At 44.3% G+C, this 20363-nt stretch overlaps 1 protein-coding gene across 1 annotated transcript in view; it reads left to right on the forward strand.

Moving 5' to 3' along the window:
- The first annotated feature begins 418 nt into the window (after positions 1 to 418).
- The window catches only part of slc9a8 (solute carrier family 9 member 8), a 118399-nt gene continuing 98454 nt past the window's right edge, over positions 419 to 20363 (forward strand). The window contains exon 1 of the mRNA XM_063041451.1: positions 419 to 714. Coding sequence (XP_062897521.1) covers positions 506 to 714 — 209 coding nt within the window. The 5' untranslated portion in view covers positions 419 to 505. The remainder of the gene's footprint in view (positions 715 to 20363) is intronic.

A 20363-nucleotide genomic window follows, 5' to 3' on the forward strand; every position in this document is an offset into this window, starting at 1 on the left:
TACACAACCATAGCCAAATGGAAAGAATATCCTTGACGCTATCACTTCGATCCCATGAAATTCAAATATTGCATCATTATGTGATTTTGGGAACTAAAGGACAGAGCTTCGCACCCCCCCCCAACACAGATCACGTCATTCCGGTATGAATTATGCAGGTCGTGATCTACGTGTCCCGGTGTGCATTGGGACTTGTAGTCTACTGAACAATGGCGGGCTATATCCCCCAGTCCTGAGTCCTGATGAAGGGTCTCGGCCCAAAGAGGTGACAGTTCTCCCTCTTCATGGATGCTGCCTGATCTGCTAAATTCCTCCCACACTTTGCGCGTGTTGCTCAAGATTTCCAGCATCAGCAGACTCTCTGGTGTGTCTATATCCCCCAGAATGCCGTGCGGGTAAACAGCTACGAAGCCGGAAGTGAGGAGTTTGTGCGACAGCGGTGCCTTGTTTAAGGGAAGAGTGAAGTTTCCTTCATTCTCAGAGTAATTAAAGTGGGGAGGGGAGGATGTTTCCTAGTACTTTTGTGGGGAAGTTATATCTCAACACTGCGGCGCTCACTCTGTTGCTGATGTCTTACTGCATCCTTTGCGAAGAGCTTAAGAGGGTGACCAAGAACGGAGCACCTGCTCCACTACCGGCGGCCCTGGTCGTGGATGCTGATAACGGTGAGTCTGCAGAAGATGGAAGTAACACATCACTGGGAGGACCAGACAGGTGAGTGAACAACTGTCTTCAGAAACGTTTTGGAGGACAGGGAATGCAGAGGAATACTTCTTAACCTATTGAAGTGTAACTGTCTATTCACAGTTTGTAATGCAAAGTGTCTGTTTTCCTGACTAAATAGTGCGGTCTAAGGACTATTTGCACAACCCAATTCCAGCACCAGTCTCCAGTTTGCATGGTTTCTTTCCTCTGTTAACCTAAAGGCTCAAATGATTGATTTGTTTTAATGTTAAGAACTTTGGGTGATGTATATTGGTTCATACTTAATAAGAGTGCGGAATTGTAGACTAAGCTAACTGCTTGCAGTGCATGCTGATACACAGTCAATCTAAAACCATTTACTTAACTGGGAATTTTCTTGTCTAACACAAACATATTGAGGATTAGAGTAGCACACATCAAAGTTGCTGGTGAACGCAGCAGGCCAGGCAGCATCTCTAGGAAGAGGTACAGTCGACTTTTCGGGCTGAGACCCTTCATCAGGACAAACTGAAAGAAGAGCTAGTAAGAGATTTGAAAGTGGGGGGGGAGGGAGAGATCCAAAATGATAGGAGAAGACAGGAGGGGGAGGGATGGAGCCAGGAGCTGGACAGGTGATTGGTAAAAGGGATATGAGATGGTCATGGGACAGGACGCCTAGGGAGTAAAAAAAAGGGGGGGAAACCCAGAGGATGGGCAAGGGGTATAGTCAGAGGGACAGAGGGAGAAAAAGGAGAGAGAAAAAGAATGTGTGTATATAAATAAATAACAGATGGGGTACGAGGGGGAGGTGGGGCATTAGCGGAAATTTGAGAAGTCAATGTTCATGCTATCAGGTTGGAGGCTACCTAGACGGAATATAAGGTGTTGTTCCTTCAACCTGAGTGTGGCTTCATCTTTACAGTAGAGGAGGCCGTGGATAGACATATCAGAAAGGGAATGGGGCGTGGAATTAAAATGTGTGGCTACTGGGAGATCCTGCTTTCTCTGACGGACAGAGCGTAGGTGTTCAGCGAAACGATCTCCCAGTCTGCGTTGGGTCTTGCCGATATATAGAAGGCCGCATCGGGAGCACCGGACGCAGTATATCACCCCAGCCAACTCACAGGTGAAGTGTTGCCTCACCTGGAAGGACTGTTTGGGGCCCTGAATGGTGGTAAGGGAGGAAGTGTAAGGGCATGTGTAGCACTTGTTCCGCTTACAAGGATAAGTGCCGGGAGGGAGATCAGTGGGGAGGGATGGGGGGGACGAATGGACAAGGGAGTTGCGTACGGAGCGATCCCTGCGGAAAGCAGGGGGGGGGGAGATGTTAGAGTGCAACGTTTTGCATATTATTTTATTCCTATCTTCTTAAGGTCCAACAATCCGTTATAGTTTTTGATTGTTTTTCTCTTATGTGTGAAGATTGATTACTTGTTTCACCTAGATATTTGTTTCTTGACTTGTCATTTCTGTCCATGATCGTAGGCTGTCTTTTAAGGTTGAAGATTACTTGCTTCCACTCTATTTCTATGGGCACTTAGGTGGCTTACAAGACAAGTGGAAATAAAATGTTTGATAAGTCAATGGATAATACTATTTTTGCTGGATTTTCTCTGTGTCCTCTTTTCTTGAGGATACATGGAAGCCCAGCAAAATCCTTGAGTCATGTGATCAAGTTTTACGCAGATTTTATTTTATTCAATGGATAGTCATGAATCAAAATCAATGGATAGCCAACAAAGTAAGAAAGTAGAAAAATGTGCCTTTTTATTTGGAAATGAATGGCACTAATTGATTGAGAAGTTACGTAATTTCAAGGAAGCTTTGGCAACATCCTCAAATTGATGCTTCTATCACTCCTGACGCTTCCTGGCAGTGGTTGAGTTTGGATGACAGGATCTGTTTTGGATGTATGGTGACAGTGTTACATGCTCAAGGAGATCTGTTTTTTTTTGTGGGAATGATGTAATGGTCTTTTGGAGGTCACCTGATGTGATTTTCCCGCCGATGTGAGGTCACGTGATGATATGTGCCCCGTGACTATATAAGGGTCGACTCAGGTGATGCAGTAGGGTTTTTAAGTTTGCAGATTTCCAGGTAGAATGTGCTGTGCCTCTGTTTCTGTTGCGTGTTTGTTTTTGTGACGCAGTTTCATTGTTAAAACGGTTGTGCGTTCTGTTGAAAGATTCCATATTATTTGGACTGGAAATTTGTGGCTGGATGTGCCAATTTACTCAATTCCAACAGTTGAAGGGAGAGTGAAGAATTTATCGAAGGATCGAGAGAAGTCCCCATTGTTTGGCAGTTTAATAAAGAATCGACCTTATTGAGTCTTCGTTGGTGGAGTACCTGCATCGAGATAACTCTTGCCAGAAAGAGCAAGGAGTTCATGCAAAAAGCTGCTCTCTCTCTCTAAAGGAATTTAAGGTCAGTTGTTTTAAACTGTTTATTTTCGGCATCGTGAATCCTGTGGACAGAACCAGCAGTAAAGTTGCGTCTGTGAAGAAATCCTTCTCCAGAGAAGTCTCTCCCAATTGAACGTGTAAATCTGTTGGACTTTTGAAGTTATCGCTTTAAGAACTATATCTGACTGTATCGCTTTAAGAACGGTTTTCGCATTTAACGCTTTAAGAACCAGAGCCGAGTGGCGAGTTGGTGAACGGCTACATATCTGTTAACTTCCGGTTAAAGTTTTTGTTTGTTATTTTTCCCTTATCATTTATCGGTGTTTAATAAATGTTTGGTTATTTTTATATACCCTGTCTCGATTGATATTCATTGTTGCCGTTTACGTAACAACAGGCATGACAATGTTTATCTGAGCCAACTATATAGAAATGCTGGTCTGGAGAGGACACTTACCTTGGTTTGCTTAAATGTACCAGAGTATTTGGTGTAATTTGAGGACACAAAATTGATGGTGTGTCTCAAATTCTTTGAAGTTTCTTTTGTAGATGTTTCAAGTATGGCTTGAGGCAAGGATCCCTACTCCACAGTAGACTGAGCTTTATGCCTGCTTTGAGATTTTTTTTGGATGGCTCAGTGATTCTGGATTAGAGTGAAATATGATCTTTGCTGCATGCCTTCATTGAGAAATGGCTGCCAATAGTCTTTGCTCAATGTGAAGCTTTGATGTTGGAGGTTAGTGTTAGGAAGTGCATCCAGCAGGTTAATGTACCAAGATCAGTTCTTACAAAACCCTCATGAGTCAGCAATGTCTTGGAAGATGGCTTCTGACTGTGCACATGTTTAAGCATCTCCTCTGGCACACCCTTCCCTCGCTATAGGTTGGATACAAGGATGTAATTTGTATCTAACGTTCTTCTCTGTAAGGATGCTCGCTGCTCTTGATGCCTTATTGTTCCGAGTTGACAACTGAATGTGCTAATTATGAGCAACAGTGGACCACTCAAAACTCCAAGCCTACTACAACATTTAGTAAAATTGTAACTGTTCTAACTGTAACCTTAATCAGATTTATAAAACGTAGAACACTACAGCGCAATACAGGCCCTGTGGTTCACAATACTCTGCTGATCTTTTTGCCTACTGTAAGATCAATATAACCCTTCTCTCTTAGCCCTTCATTTTTCTATCATCCATATGCCTATCTTCATTAATGCCACTAATGTAATTTCTTAATGCCTCTTCTCCTCCTTCACTCCAGAGAGAAAATCCTAGCTTGCTCAACCTATCCTCATAAGACATGCTCGCTAATCCAGGCAGCATCCTAATAAATCACCTCTGCACCCTCTCTAATGCTTCTACATTCTTCAAAGATTCAAAAAACTTTATTGTCATTCTAACCGTACATCAGCTCTGCAGGGAAGAATGAGACAGCGTTTCCCAGGAGCAGTGCAATCATAACATAACAAACACAACACTAAATAATAAACATAACAATAAATAGTAAAACACAACAGCCACATGTCAGTTAAAATCAAGTTGTAAATGTCCAGTGCAAGTTAAAAGTGTCCAAAGCAGAGTCAGGTAGAGCAGTTATTTAGCAGTCTGACTGCCTGTGGGCGGAAGCTGTTTAGTAGCCTTGTGGTTTTAGTTTTGATGCTCCTGTAACGTTTGCCTGATGGCAGAAGAACAAACAGTTCATGGAGAGGGTGTGAGGGGTCTTTAACGATGTACCGTGTCTTCTGGAGGCATTGACTCTGAAAGAGGTCTTGGACAGAAGGTAGGGAGACCCCAGTAACCTTCTCTGCTCCCCTAATCACCCTCTGCAAGGCTTTTTTGTCGACAGCACTGCAGCTGGAGTACCAGGTTGTGATCCTATAAGGAAGGTGACCAGAACTGAACACAATATTCCAAGTAACATACATCAAAGTTGCTGGTGAACGCAGCAGGCCAAGCAGCATCTATAGGAAGAGGCGCAGTCGACGTTTCAGGCCGAGACCCTTCGTCAGGACTAACTGAAGGAAGAGTGAGTAAGGGATTTGAAAGCTGGGGGGGGGAGGGGGAGATCCAAAATGATAGGAGAAGACAGGAGGGGGAGGGATAGAGCCGAGAGCTGGACAGGTGATAGGCAAAAGGGGATACGAGAGGATCATGGGACAGGAGGTCCGGGAAGAAAGACGGGGGGGGGGTGACCCAGAGGATGGGCAAGAGGTATATTCAGAGGGACAGAGGGAGAAAAAGGAGAGTGAGAGAAAGAATGTGTGCATAAAAATGAGTAACAGATTCCTGCACGCATGCAGAACTCGTTGACTTTATTAACTTTGCCTCCAACTTTCACCCTGCCCTCAAGTTTACCTGGTCCATTTCCGACACCTCCCTCCCCTTTCTAGATCTTTCTGTCTCTGTCTCTGGAGACAGCTTATCCACTGATGTCTACTATAAGCCTACTGACTCTCACAGCTATCTGGACTATTCCTCTTCTCACCCTGTCTCTTGCAAAAACGCCATCCCCTTCTCGCAATTCCTCCGTCTCCGCCGCATCTGCTCTCAGGATGAGGCTTTTCATTCTAGGACGAGGGAGATGTCTTCATTTTTTAAAGAAAGGGGCTTCCCTTCCTCCACTATCAACTCTGCTCTTAAACGCATCTCCCCCATTTCACGTACATCTGCTCTCACTCCATCCTCCCACCACCCCACTAGGAATAGGGTTCCCCTGGTCCTCACCTACCACCCCACCAGCCTCCGGGTCCAACATATTATTCTCCGTAACTTCCGCCATCTCCAACGGGATCCCACCACTAAGTACATCTTTCCCTCCCCCCCTTTCTCTGCATTCTGCAGGGATCGCTCCGTACGCAACTCCCTTGTCCATTCGTCCCCCCCATCCCTCCCCACTGATCTCCCTCCCGGCACTTATCCTTGTAAGCGGAACAAGTGCTACACATGCCCTTACACTTCCTCCCTTACCACCATTCAGGGCCCCAAACAGTCCTTCCAGGTGAGGCATCACTTCACCTGTGAGTCGACTGGGGTGATATACTGCGTCCGGTGCTCCCGATGTGGCCTTTTATATATTGGTGAGACCCGGCGCAGACTGGGAGACCGCTTTGCTGAACATCTACGCTCTGTCCGCCAGAGAAAGCAGGATCTCCCAGTGGCCACACATTTTAATTCCACATCCCATTCCCATTCTGACATGTCTATCCACGGCCTCCTCTACTGTAAAGATGAAGCCACACTCAGGTTGGAGGAACAACACCTTATATTCCGTCTGGGTAGCCTCCAACCTGATGGCATGAACATCGACTTCTCTAACTTCCGCTAATGCCCCACCTCCCCCTCGTACCCCATCTGTTACTCATTTTTATGCACACATTCTTTCTCTCACTCTCCTTTTTCTCCCTCTGTCCCTCTGAATATACCTCTTGCCCATCCTCTGGGTCACCCCCCCCCCTTGTCTTTCTTCCCGGACCTCCTGTCCCATGATCCTCTCGTATCCCCTTTTGCCTATCTCCTGTCCAGCTCTTGGCTCTATCCCTCCCCCTCCTGTCTTCTATCATTTTGCATCTCCCCCTCCCCTCCAGCTTTCAAATCCCTTACTCACTCTTCCTTCAGTTAGTCCTGACGAAGGGTCTCGGCCTGAAACGTCGACTGCACCTCTTCCTATAGATGCTGCTTGGCCTGCTGCGTTCACCAGCAACTTTGATGTATGTTGCTTGAATTTCCAGCATCTGCAGAATTCCTGTTGTTTACAATATTCCAAGTGTAGTCTGACTAGGGTTTTATAGAGCGGCCATGTGACCTCACGGCATTTGGACTCAGTCCCCTGACTAATGAAGGCCAACACACCATATGCCTTCTTAACCACCCTATCAACTTGTGCTACAGTTTTAAGGGACCGATGGATGTGGACCCCAAGATCACACTGTTCCTCCACATTGCCCAGAATCATGCTTTGTATTCTGCTTTCCAATTCAACCTTCCAAAGTGAGTCACTCTTCTGAGTTGAGCTTCATCTACCACATCCCAGCCCAGCTCTGCATCCTGTCAATGTCCCAGTCTACAGCCAATCTCTGCCCTCTATGGGCAAGCCAATTCTGAATCCACACAACCAAGTTTTCTTGTATCCTCTACCTCCTGGCTTTCTGAATGAGCTTATCATGGGAAACTTTGTCAAACACCTTACTAAGATCCATATCCACTGCTCTGCCTTCGTCAATATGCTTTGTCACATCCTCAAAGAATTTAATCAGGCTTGTGAGTAATGACCAGCCCTGACAGAGCCATACTGACTGTCTTTAATCAGACTGTGTTTCTCTAAATGCTCATAGATCCTGTCTCAAAGAATCTTCTCCAGTAATTTGCCCACCACTGAAGTAAGATTCGCAAACATGACGAAGGGTCTTGGCCTGAAACGTCGACTGTACCTCTTCCTAGAGATGCTGCCTGCCCTGCTGCGTTCACCAGCAACTTTGATGTGTGTTGACTGAAGTAAGATTCACTGGTTTATAATTTCCAGGATTATCCCTACCTTTCTTAAACAAAGAGAGCTTGGATAACACTTCCTACCCTCCAATAATCTGGTACTACTCCTGTGGTCAGTGTGGACGCAAAGATAATCTCCAAAGGCAAGGCTTTCCTTTCCTTTGCTTCCCATAGTAACCTGTGATATATCCCATCTGGCTCCTGGTATTTCTCTGCCCTAAAGTTTTTCAAAAGTTTCAGCACATCATCTTTCTTAATGTTGACATGTTCTTGCATATCAGCCTGTTTTACGTGGTCCTCGCAAACATCAAGATCCCACTCACTCATGATTACTGAAGCGAAATATTCATTAAGCACTACCCCTGTCTCTTTGGGCTCCAGGCACATGTTTTCTCTTCTGTCCCTGATAGGTCCTCTCTTCACTCTAGACATCCTCCTGTTCTTCACATATGTGTAGGAAGTCTCGGGCTTTTCCTTAATCCTGCTCTCCAATGTGTCCTCATTCTCCTTCTAGCTCTCCTAAGTCCATTCTTCAGCTCCTTCCTGGCTAACTTGTAACTCTCTTTAGCCCCATGTGATCCTTGCTTCCTAAGCCTTTAAATAAACTTCTTTCTTCCCCTTGACAAGATATTTCACAGTACTTGTCAGCCATAGTTCCTTCACTCTATCGTCCTTTCCCTGCCTCAACAGTACAAACCTATTCATAACCCCATGCAAGTGCTCCCTAAACAACATCCACATTTCCAATGTGTAATTCCCTGAGTACATCCATTCCTAATTTATGCTCCCAAATTCCTGCCTAATAACATCATAAATTCCCCTCCCCCAATTAAAGTCTTTGCCTTATCACCTGTTCAAAGCTGTGGTAAAGGTCAGGGAGTTGTGGTCACTGGCTCTGAAATGCTCACCAATTGAGAGGTCTGACAGCTGCTCTGGATCATTGCCCAGCACCAGCTCCAGTATCGCCACTCCTCTATTCAGTCTGTCCACCTATTGTGTTAGGAATCGTTCCTGGACACACTGAACAAATTTCGTCCCAAGTAAAACTTTTGCTCTAAGGAGGTACCAATCAGTATTGGGGAAGTTGCAAGTCACCCATGACAACAGGTTTTTTGCACATTTCCAGAATGTGTCTCCTTATGTGTTCCTCAGTGTCTCTTGCTATTGGGAGTCTGTAGTATGTTCCCAATAGAATGATTGCTCCATTATTGTTTCTGACTTCCACCCACACTGACTCAATAGACAATCTCTTCACAACATCCTCCCTTTCTGCCGCTGTGAACGGTCCCTGATTAGCAATGCCGCTCCCCACCGCGTTTACTTCCCTCCCTGTCCCTTTCAAAACATCTAAACCCTGGAACATTCAGCAACCTTTGCTGCCCTTGTGACAGCCAGGTCTCTATAATGGCCACATCCAGGCTCTTGTGTTCATCACCCTTGTTCCTGATACACCTTGCATTAAAATAGACACAATTTAACCCATCCCATTGACTGTAATTTTGCCCTATCAGCTGCCTATCCTTCCTCACTGTCGCTCTACATGCAGCATCTACCTACGTACCAACAGCTTCCTCCTTCTGGCATTTGTCTTAACATTGGCATTTGACTCCAATTTGAACTTCAGTTCATGTATCCACATAATCACCAAGATCAAAGTTCAAAGTAAATTTATTATCAAAGTACATATATGCCACCATATTTCACCCTGAGATTCATTTCCTTGCGGGTGTTCACAAGGTGGAATTTCTAATTTATTAATTCCACCTCTGTAGTTTCCTCTTGTCCTTGCCTGTGACCCCATCAGCCTCCACATCATCCTCTGCAACTTCCACCATCTCCAAAGAGATCCTACCACTAAACATAGCTTTACCTCTTCCCCACCTTCCTCCCCCCCCGCCCCCACCTCAGCTTTCTGCAGGGATTGGTCCCTCTGAGATTCCCTTGCCCATTGGTCCATTCTTCCCTCTCCAGTAATCTCCCTCCCGGCACTTATTCATGAAAGTGTTCTGCCCATACACCTCTTGCTCTTTCCCCATCACTAAACAGGCCCCCAAGCAGTTCTTCCAGGGGAGGCAACACTTCACCTGCGAATCTGCTTGGGTCATCTGTTGTGTACAACGTTGCAGGTGTGGCCTCCTCTATGTTGGTGAGATCAGTTGTAATTTGGGGAACCTCTTTTTCGAGTATATCCACTTCATCTGCCAAAAGTGTAACTTCCCATTGGCCAGACATTCCCATTCCCATTCCAACATGTCAGTCCATGGTCTCCCACTGAACTGGCTTTACCTATCATCTTCCAGCTAGCCTCCTTCCCCTCCCCCACCTTTTTATTCTGGCATCTCCTCCTTCCTTCTCAGACCTGAAGAAGGGTTGACTGTTCATTCATTTCCATAGATGCCTGACCTGTTGAGTTCCTCCAGCATTCTGTGTATGTTGCTTTGGGTTTCCAGCATCTGGAGACTTTTTTGTGTTTGTAATGTTGACTCTCATTCTGAATAGTCTCATCTGCTGTTTAAACTCTCTTTGTCATTCTAGGTTTAACTATTCTACCACAGTCCAGATAGGCTTCCTTCATTTTGCTATTCAAAAGTCCAATCAAATGTTTTTGTCCTAAGTTGCAATAACTCAAACCCTTCCATCGTCTGATCCATATGGCTCTATTCTAAGCAAAATTGTTTTCAAATCCTACATGCTTGTGCTCCTCTCTCTTTCTGATTCCCTTCACTCTAATTGCCTTTCAAATTATGTACACTTTTCTAATTATCACCTCTCTTCACCTAAAATTAAATTGCTGTTCCATTGAGTGGACATGGTACTCATCTTCCAAGGCCCTGAATGTTGCAATTCCCTTCATGTTCCTCAGTATTTCCCTTGCTTCCTTTACTGAATTACAGGTTCCACTTAAAACATTAACTGTGAAGCAGCTTGTGATAACCACATAGGAAGCAGGAGTAGGTCATTCAGCTCCTTGCACATGTCATTTAGTATGAATGGGCTGAATTTAACCTTCACAGCATTTTGTGGCATGAAACTGAAGTCTAATGCCTTGTGTAGTTGGATCCTGGACTACCTGTCAGATCGCCAGCAGGTGGTAAAAGTGGGCTCCCTCACCTCTGCCCCTCTGCCTGTGAACAAAGGTGCCCCTCAAGCCGCCTCCTTTACTCTCTGTATACCCATGACTGTGTCGCCACCCACAGCTCCAATCTGCTAATTAAATTTGCTGATGACACTACATTGATTGGCCTAATCTGAAATAATAATGAGGCAGCCTACAGAGAAGGAGTCATCACCCTGACACTGTTGTGTCAAGAAAACAACCTCTCCCTCAATGTCGCAAAAATGAAGGAGCTGGTTGTGGACTACAGGAAGAATAGAGACAAGCCAGTCCCAATGGACATCAATGGATCTGGGATTGAGAGGGTGAACAGCTTTAAGTTCCTTGAAGTAAACATCACCAAGGATCTCACATGGTCTGTACATACTGGCTGTGTGGTGAAAAAGGCACCGCAGCACCTCTTTCACCTCAAGATGGTTGAAGAGTTTTGGGTAAGGTGCCCCAAATCCTAAGGACTTTCTATAGAGGCACAGCTGAGAGCATCCTGACTGGCTTCATCACTGTCTGGTATGGGAATGGTACTTTTCTCAATCATAGGGCTCAAGCAGAGAGTGATGCAGACAGCCCAGCGCATCTGTAGATGTGAACTTCCCACTATTCAGGACATTTACAAAAGACAGATGTCTAAAAAGGACCTGAAGGATCATTGGGGACCCGAGTCACCCCCAACCACAAACTGTTCCAGCTGTTACCATCCAGGAAACAGTACCGCAGCATAAAAGCCAGGACCAGCAGGCTCCAGAACAGCTTCTTCCACCAGGCCATCAGGCTGCTTAATTCATACTGACAAAACTGTAATTCTATGTTATATCGATTGTCCTCTTGTACATGTGGGCACGTGGCCAAGTGGTTAAGGCATTGGACTAGCGACCTGAAGGTCGTGAGTTTGAGCCCCAGACGAGGCAGTGTGTTGTGTCCTTGAGCAAGGCACTTAACCACACAGTGCTTTGCGACGACACTGGTGCCAAGCTGTATCGGCCCTTTCCCTTCCCTTGGACAACATCGGTGTCATGGAGAGGGGAGACTTGCAGCATGGGCAACTGCCTGTCTTCCATACAACCTTGCCCAGACCTGTGCCCTGGAGGGTGAAGACTTTCCAGGTGCAGATCCATGGTCTCGCAAGACTAACGGATGCCTTAAACATTATTTATTATAAATACTATAAATTACACATTGCACATTTAGATGGAGACGTAATGTAAGGATTTTTACTCATGTATGTGAAGGATGTAAGATATAAAGTCAATTTAATTCAATTGCTTTTAATGTCTAAAGATAAATTCATCTGTATTTGTAATTAATATCTGAGTCTATGCAGTCCTACAATACTCCCAATACTTTCTGGGTGTAGAAATTCCTTCTCATCTCTTTTCTGAATAAACAACCACTTGAGACTTGTGTTGCTCCATCCATGGAGAACATCTTTTCGTTTTCTGCTCTATCAAGTCCTTGAAGATTTGGTACAGTAAAGTCACCTTTCATTCTTCAAGCCTTGAGAAAGTACAGGAACTAGCGGAAGCAAATAACTATGGCCTACTGCTTTTTTTTTTAGTGTGTGAAACTCTTCTTTCCAATATGGCACAATAAGAAGTTGAGGTTACCTTCACCTCTGTGAACAATCCTCAGCAGTGTACTATCTCTTCATAGGACAAAACTCCTTTCACTGGAATTGCCCAGGTTAACCTTCACTCTATTTCCAATATTGTAGGGTTGTCACAACTGTGCATGCTGTTCCAGATACTGCCTTAGCAGAGCCCAATATAATCGGAGCATTATGTCTCAGTTGTTCTTTCCCAGTCTTTCGATACTGAATTTGCATGTTAAATTTCAGTCATTCTACTCCTTCCACTGTCTTACCATTTAAAACAAAATGTATAAGTTGTATTCAATAGTCTTCAATGGGTACATTTAATGTCAGAGAAGTGTGTACAATATACATCCTGAAATTCTCTTTTTTTGCAAACATCCACAAAAACAGAGGAGTGCCCCAAAGAATGAATGACAGTTAAATATTAGAACCCCAAAGCACCCCCCCACACACAAGCAGCAGCAAGGCAATGAGCCCCACCAACAAAAAAGCATCGGCCCTCTCCACCGAGCAATCAAGCGTGCAGCAAAGCAATGACCACCCTCCCATCAAGCACTCGAGCGTACAGCAAAGCATCAATAAAGACACAGACTTGCTGGTTTACCCAATAATTCAACATACCTCTGTCTCTCTGTCTCTCCCCCACCCGAGTAATGGAAAAAGAAGTGTCCCCGTTTCACAGCAAGTGGGGAGACATAACAAAGCTCAGGTCTGTGGGCTCACAGCCAGCAGCCATCTCGCTGCTTATGATCTTCTGTCTCCCACAACACATCAGGCAGCGGCACTGGCCGAGAATCCGCCCGCCTCCAGAGCCTTGAAAATCCAGCACACTGAAGGCGTACGATAATCTTCCTGGCCGCGTCCTTGGCATATCAAAAAGCAGTTGGAAGCAGGCCCTATTTTCGCAAAGAACCGAAGTCAGCATGTAAATCCAGGACAGGGTCTTCAAAAGAACCTTGAAAGGGGAAAAAAAGAGATATCAAAGGTAGAAATAGAGCGGTGTCCAAAGATGCAAGCAAAGGACTCACCGTTGGGTGCCATCATCCTCCGAAGCTCTGCCTCTGTGCACTTATTTTTGTCAGTTGCCTGGTTTGGAATCTTATAACATTACTGATCCATAATTTCACACTATGTATGTGAAATTCATTCCACTTCTATAATCAGTTCCCCATTCATTATATTGAAAAAAAATTCTATGTTACTTTGCTTAATAAGGCACACCCCTGTATTTAATGTATCCATACTGATTCTGTGTTAGATTTAGTCTCACTTACATTTGTACACATTCATTTTGTGTCTGATAGATAGTAACTGCTCCATCACTAATATACAATGGACAGGAATATTTTCTTCCTCCATCTCCTGTCGTTTTGTAAGCCCAAAGGCTCAGTTTTCCAGTTTAGAACAAAAACACATTGTTAAGTGTCCGAAGCATTTCCAGCATTTTCTCGTGTTTGCGTTCCACCAGCATTTTGTGTGTGTTGTTAAGTTCTATCTATATAAGCAATTTCTTCAGCTGTTACTGTACTTCCGTCTGTGGAACTGGAAACCGTCAGAGCTGGCAGCTTTGTTGACATTCATTTTCATAATTCTATGACCTACAGATTCACTTTCAAGGATTCTTTATAACTTGTATTTTCGGTAAAATGTGCAAAATGATAGAGGAACTCAGTGGGTCAGGCAGGGATCCACGGACAGGAATAGAGTTGACATTCTGGGCTGAGACCCTTCAGGACTGGGAAGGACAAGGAAAGAGTACAAGCTAAAGGGTCATAGGTGGAACCAGGTGGGTGGGGGATGGGGGTTGAAGTGAGAAGCTGGGAGGTGATGGGTGGAAAAGGTAAAGGGCTGAAGAAGGTATCGATAGAGGAGAGTCAACTGTGGGAGAAAGGGAAGAAGGGGGTGCATCAGGGGGAGGTGATAGGCAGGTGAGAAGAGAAGATGTAAAAGGTGAGCCAGAGCAGGGAATGTTTGACAGTTTTTGTCTATTTAGGTACAGTTTATTTGTAAATTCTATTGTATTTCTCCCTGTAGATTCCTAAAAGAAACTAAATATCAAGACAATCTATGGTAACATCTGTACTTTGATAATAAACTTACTTTTAAACGTTGACACATATAAAAAAAGATCCCATTTTAACATCTTTGAGTATACTCTGCTGATACATTGTGCTGATATTGTGGTTCCCTATGTAAATGACTGTGCACTCAAACCATGCAAATTTTGGCTTTTGACATCATTTTCGTTTGCATTTGGTTGCAAAGCCTTGTACGTTGAACTACTCTTGAAACTATTTATGTTAAAAAAGTTTGATTGTGTAAGCTGAGAGTTTTTTATATTTCAGTTGTTCATAAGAAAAAGTATATATGGGAAAAATAACAGTGCAAAACTTGCATTATGTAAACTAATACATCTAAAGTATTTTTAAATAGGTTAGTGAATAATTTTGTAAATTTTAGAGAAGGCAGTCTAACCAGTGTTTTTCTTCAGGTTCTTCGCTAAAATGTGTATGCACTGAACTGGCCTGCCATCCTTAACCTTATCATTTAATATCTATCAGGATTAGATAAATTTTGAAATCATTAAATTCCAATTATGATTACTAGTGCTTTTGCAGGTATGAAAACAAGTGTTGTAGCACCAAGTGTCTTAAGTTTCCAGCAATTTAAAAAGTGGTTAGAAACGAGAGAAAATCTGCAGACGCTGGAAATCCAAGCAACACACACAAGGTGTTGGAGGAACTCACCAGGCTAGGCCACATCTATGGAAAAGAGTACAGTCGACGTTTCGAGCCAAACCCTTTCGTCAGGACACAGGGTTACAACCTGAAGCGTTGACTGTACTCTTTTTTTTCCCCATAGATGCTGCCTGGCCTGCTGAGCTTCTCCAGCATTTTGTGTGTGTTGCTTAAAAAGTAGACTGCTTCATTTTGAAAGCAGACTGCTTATTTTCTCCTAAAGAAGTTTATCCTGGGTACAACTTTTGGCCCAATGAACATGTGTTTGAGCTTAGCCTAGTGTGTTGTACCCATCAGTATAGCTGGAGATCATTCTGAGGTCTTGAAATTATGGATAGCATAATTATGGACTAACCAAAATGTGAATGAGCCCTCAGGAAATAAAACCTGCACCTGTAAAACTTCTCGATGATACTTTGGGTCTAGTGAAACCAATGATTCTGATTCTGATCCATTGGAATTATATAGATTAAAGACAATAGATGGATGTTCCTGTCATTAGCTGATTGTTAAAGGCACAATGCCACTTAATTCACAGTTCAGGACAGACTTGTTTTGTCACTCAGCCATCTGGGTATTTGTATATTCACGGAGCTATCTTTCAACACTGTAACCAAAAGGGTAGATTTTGACACTTATCCTTGTAAGTGGAACAAGTGCTACACATGCCCTTACACTTCCTCCCTTACAGGGCCCCAGACAGTCCTTCCAGGTGAGGCGACACTTCACCTGTGAGTCGGCTGGGGTGATATACTGCGTCCGGTGCTCCCGATGTGGCCTTTTATATATTGACGAGACCCGACGCAGACTGGGAGACCGCTTTGCTGAACACCTACGCTCTGTCCGCCAGAGAAAGCAGGATCTCCGAGTGGCCACACATTTTAATTCCACATCCCATTCCCATTCTGACATGTCTATCCACAGCCTCCTCTACTGTAAAGATGAAGCCACACTCAGGTTGGAGGAACAACACCTTATATTCCGTCTGGGTAGCCTCCAACCTGATGGCATGAACATTGACTTCTCTAACTTCCGCTAATGCCCCACCTCCCCCTCATACCCCATCTGTTATTTATTTTTATACACACATTCTTTCTCTCACTCTCCTTTTTCTCCCTCTGTCCCTCTGACTATACCCCTTGCCCATCCTCTGTGTTCCCCCCACCCCGTTGTCTTTCTTCCCGGACCTACTGTCGCATAATCCTCTCGTATCCCCTTTGCCAATCACTTGTCCATCTCTTGGCTCTATCCCTCCCCCTCCTGTCTTCTCCTATCATTTTGGATCTCCCCCTCCCCCTCCCACTTTCAAATCTCTTACTAACTCTTCCTTCAGTTAGTCCTGACGAAGGGTCTCGGCCTGAAATGTCGACTGTACCTCTTCCTAGAGATGCTGCGTTCACCAGCAACTTTGATGTGTGTTGCCTGTAGATTTTGGTTGTCTGTTGTTTGTACTGTGGAGCATTTGGAGCAGACATTAATATTGAATAATTTAAAGTGGTTGAGTTAGTTGGGATGTGTTAATAAGAGGAATAGATAGAGTGGATAGCCAGTGCCTGTTCCCCACGACACCACTGCTCAATAGAAGAGGACATGGCTTTAAGGTAAGGGGTGGGAAGTTCAAGGGGGATATTTTCAACATAATTGTATAAGGGCTAAGAGAGTTGTAAAAGAGCGCCTGAAGGCTTTATGTGTCAATGCAAGCAGCATTCGTAATAAGGTGGATGAATTGAAAGTGCAGATTGTTATTAATGATTATGATATAGTTGGGATCACAGAGACATGGCTCCAGGGTGACCAGGGATGGGAGCTCAACGTTCAGGGATATTCAATATTCAGGAGGGATAGACATGAAGGAAGGGGAGGTGGGGTGGCGTTGCTGGTTAAAGAAGAGATTAACGCAATAGAAAGGAAGGACATAAGCCGGGAAGATGTGGAATCGATATGGGTAGAGCTGCGTAACACTAAGGGGCAGAAGATGCTGGTGGGAGTTGTGTACAGGCCACCTAACAGTAGTAGTGAGGTCAAAGATGGTATTAAACAGGAAATTAGAAATGTGTGCAATAAAGGAACAGCAGTTATAATGGGTGACTTCAATCTACATGTAGACTGGGTGAACCAAATTGGTAAAGGTGCTGAGGAAGAGGATTTCTTGGAATGTATGCGGGATGGTTTTTTGAACCAACATGTCGAGGAACCAACTAGAGAGCAGGCTATTCTGGACTGGGTTTTGAGCAATGAGGAAGGGTTAATTAGCGATCTTGTCGTGAGAGGCCCCTTGGGTAAGAGTGACCATAATATGGTGGAATTCTTCATTAACATGGAGAGTGACATAGTTAATTCAGAAACAAAGGTTCTGAACTTAAAGAGGGGTAACTTTGAAGGTATGAGATGTGAATTAGCTAAGATAGACTGGCAAATGACACTTAAAGGATTGACGGTGGATATGCAATGGCAAGCATTTAAAGGTTGCATGGATGAACTACAACAATTGTTCATCCCAGTTTGGCAAAAGAATAAATCAAGGAAGGTAGTGCACCCGTGGCTGACAAGAGAAATTAGGGATAGTATCAATTCCAAAGAAGAAGCATACAAATTAGCCAGAGAAAGTGGCTCACCTGAGGACTGGGAGAAATTCAGAGTTCAGCAGAGGAGGACAAAGGGCTTAATTAGGAAGGGGAGAAAAGATTATGAGAGAAAACTGGCGGGGAACATAAAAACGGACTGTAAAAGCTTTTATAGATATGTAAAAAGGAAAAGACTGGTAAAGACAAATGTAGGTCCCCTGCAGACAGAAACAGGTGAATTGATTATGGGGAGCAAGGACATGGCAGACCAATTGAATAATTACTTTGGTTCTGTCTTCACTAAGGAGGACATAAATAATCTTCCAGAAATAGTAAGGGACAGAGGGTCCAGTGAGATGGAGGAACTGAGTGAAATACATGTTAGTTGGGAAGTGGTGTTAGGTAAATTGAAGGGATTGAAGGCAGATAAATCCCTAGGGCCAGATGGTCTGCATCCTAGAGTGCTTAAGGAAGTAGCCCAAGAAATAGTGGATGCATTAGTGATAATTTTTCAAAACTCATTAGATTCTGGACTAGTTCCTGAGGATTGGCGGGTGGCTAATGTAACCCCACTTTTTAAAAAAGGAGGGAGAGAGAAACCGGGGAATTATAGACCGATTAGCCTAACGTCGGTGGTGGGGAAACTGCTGGAGTCAGTTATCAAGGATGTGATAACAGCACATTTGGAAAGCGGTGAAATGATCGGACAAAGTCAGCATGGATTTGTGAAAGGAAAGTCATGTCTGACGAATCTCATAGAATTTTTTGAGGATGTAACTAGTAGAGTGGATAGGGGAGAACCAGTGGATGTAGTATATTTGGATTTTCAAAAGGCTTTTGACAAGGTCCCACACAGGAGATTAATGTGGAAACTTAAAGCAAACGGTATTGGGGGTAAGGTATTGGTGTGGGTGGAGAATTGGTTAGCAGACAGGAAGCAAAGAGTGGGAATAAACGGGACCTTTTCAGAATGGCAGGCGGTGACTAGTGGGGTACCGCAAGGCTCAGTGCTGAGACCCCAGTTGTTTACAATATATATTAATGACTTGGATGAGGGAATTAAATGCAGCATCTCCAAGTTTGCGGATGATACGAAGCTGGGTGGCAGTGTTAGCAGTGAGGAGGATGCTAAGAGGATGCAGGGTGACTTGGATAGGTTGGGTGAGTGGGCAAATTCATGGCAGATGCAATTTAATGTGGATAAATGTGAAGTTATCCACTTTGGTGGCAAAAATAGGAAAACAGATTATTATCTGAATGGTGGCCGATTAGGAAAAGGGGAGGTGCAACGAGACCTGGGTGTCATTATACACCAGTCATTGAAAGTGGGCATGCAGGTACAGCAGGCAGTGAAAAAGGCGAATGGTATGCTGGCATTTATAGCGAGAGGATTCGAGTACAGGAGCAGGGAGGTACTACTGCAGTTGTACAAGGCCTTGGTGAGACCACACCTGGAGTATTGTGTGCAGTTTTGGTCCCCTAATCTGAGGAAAGACATCTTTGCCATAGAGGGAGTACAAAGAAGGTTCACCAGATTGATTCCTGGGATGGCAGGACTTTCATATGAAGAAAGACTGGATGAACTGGGCTTGTACTCGTTGGAATTTAGAAGATTGAGGGGGGATCTGATTGAAACGTATAAGATCCTAAAGGGATTGGACAGGCTAGATGCAGGAAGATTGTTCCCGATGTTGGGGAAGTCCAGAACGAGGGGTCACAGTTTGAGGATAGAGGGGAAGCCTTTTAGGACCGAGATTAGGAAAAACTTCTTCACACAGAGAGTGGTGAATCTGTGGAATTCTCTGCCACAGGAAACTGTTGAGGCCAGTTCATTGGCTATGTTTAAGAGGGAGTTAGATGTGGCCCTTGTGGCTACGGGGATCAGGGGGTATGGAGGGAAGACTGGGGCGGGGTTCTGAGTTGGATGATCAGCCATGATCATAATAAATGGCGGTGCAGGCTCGAAGGGCCGAATGGCCTACTCCTGCACCTATTTTCTATGTTTCTATATTAGGGGAAGGTTCTTTACTCAGAAAGTGTTTGGTGCGTGGAATGCACTGCCTGAGTCAGTGGTGGAGGCAGATACACTAGTGAAGTTTAAGAGACTGCTAGACAGGTATATGGTGGAATTTAAGATGGGGGCTTATATGGGAGGCAGCGTTTGAGGGTCGGCACAACATTGTGGGCTGAAGGGCCTGTACTGTGCTGTACTATTCTATGTTCTATGTAACATTGTAAATGTGTAAATTTACCTGACTACAGTACCTATACAAAGTATTCCAACCCTGCCCCCTGGATGTTTTCATGTTTTATTGTTTTACAACACTGAAACACAGTGGATTTCATTTAGAAAACATAGAAAACTTACAGCACAATACAGGCCCTTCGGCCCACAAAGCCGTGCCAAACATTTCCGTAACTTAAAACTACCTAGGCTTACCCATAGTCCTCTATTTTTCTAAGCTCCATGTACCTGACTAGGAGTCTCTTAAAAGACCCTATCATTTCTGCCTCCACTACTGCCAATGGCAGCCCATTCCACACACTCACCACTCTCTGCGTAAAATAAAAACTTATGCCTGACATCTACTCTGTACCTACTGCCAAGCACCTTAAAACTATGCCCTCTCGTGCTATCCATTTCAGCCCTGGGGAAAAGCCTCTGACTATCCAAATGATCAATGCCTCTCATTATCTTGTACACCTCTATCAGGTCACCTCTCATCCTCCGTCACTCCAAGGAAAAAAGGCTGAGTTCACTCAACCTATTCTCATAAGGCATG

The sequence above is a fragment of the Mobula hypostoma genome, chromosome 2 (assembly GCF_963921235.1).
Source record: "Mobula hypostoma chromosome 2, sMobHyp1.1, whole genome shotgun sequence".
Classification (NCBI taxonomy): domain Eukaryota; kingdom Metazoa; phylum Chordata; class Chondrichthyes; order Myliobatiformes; family Myliobatidae; genus Mobula; species Mobula hypostoma.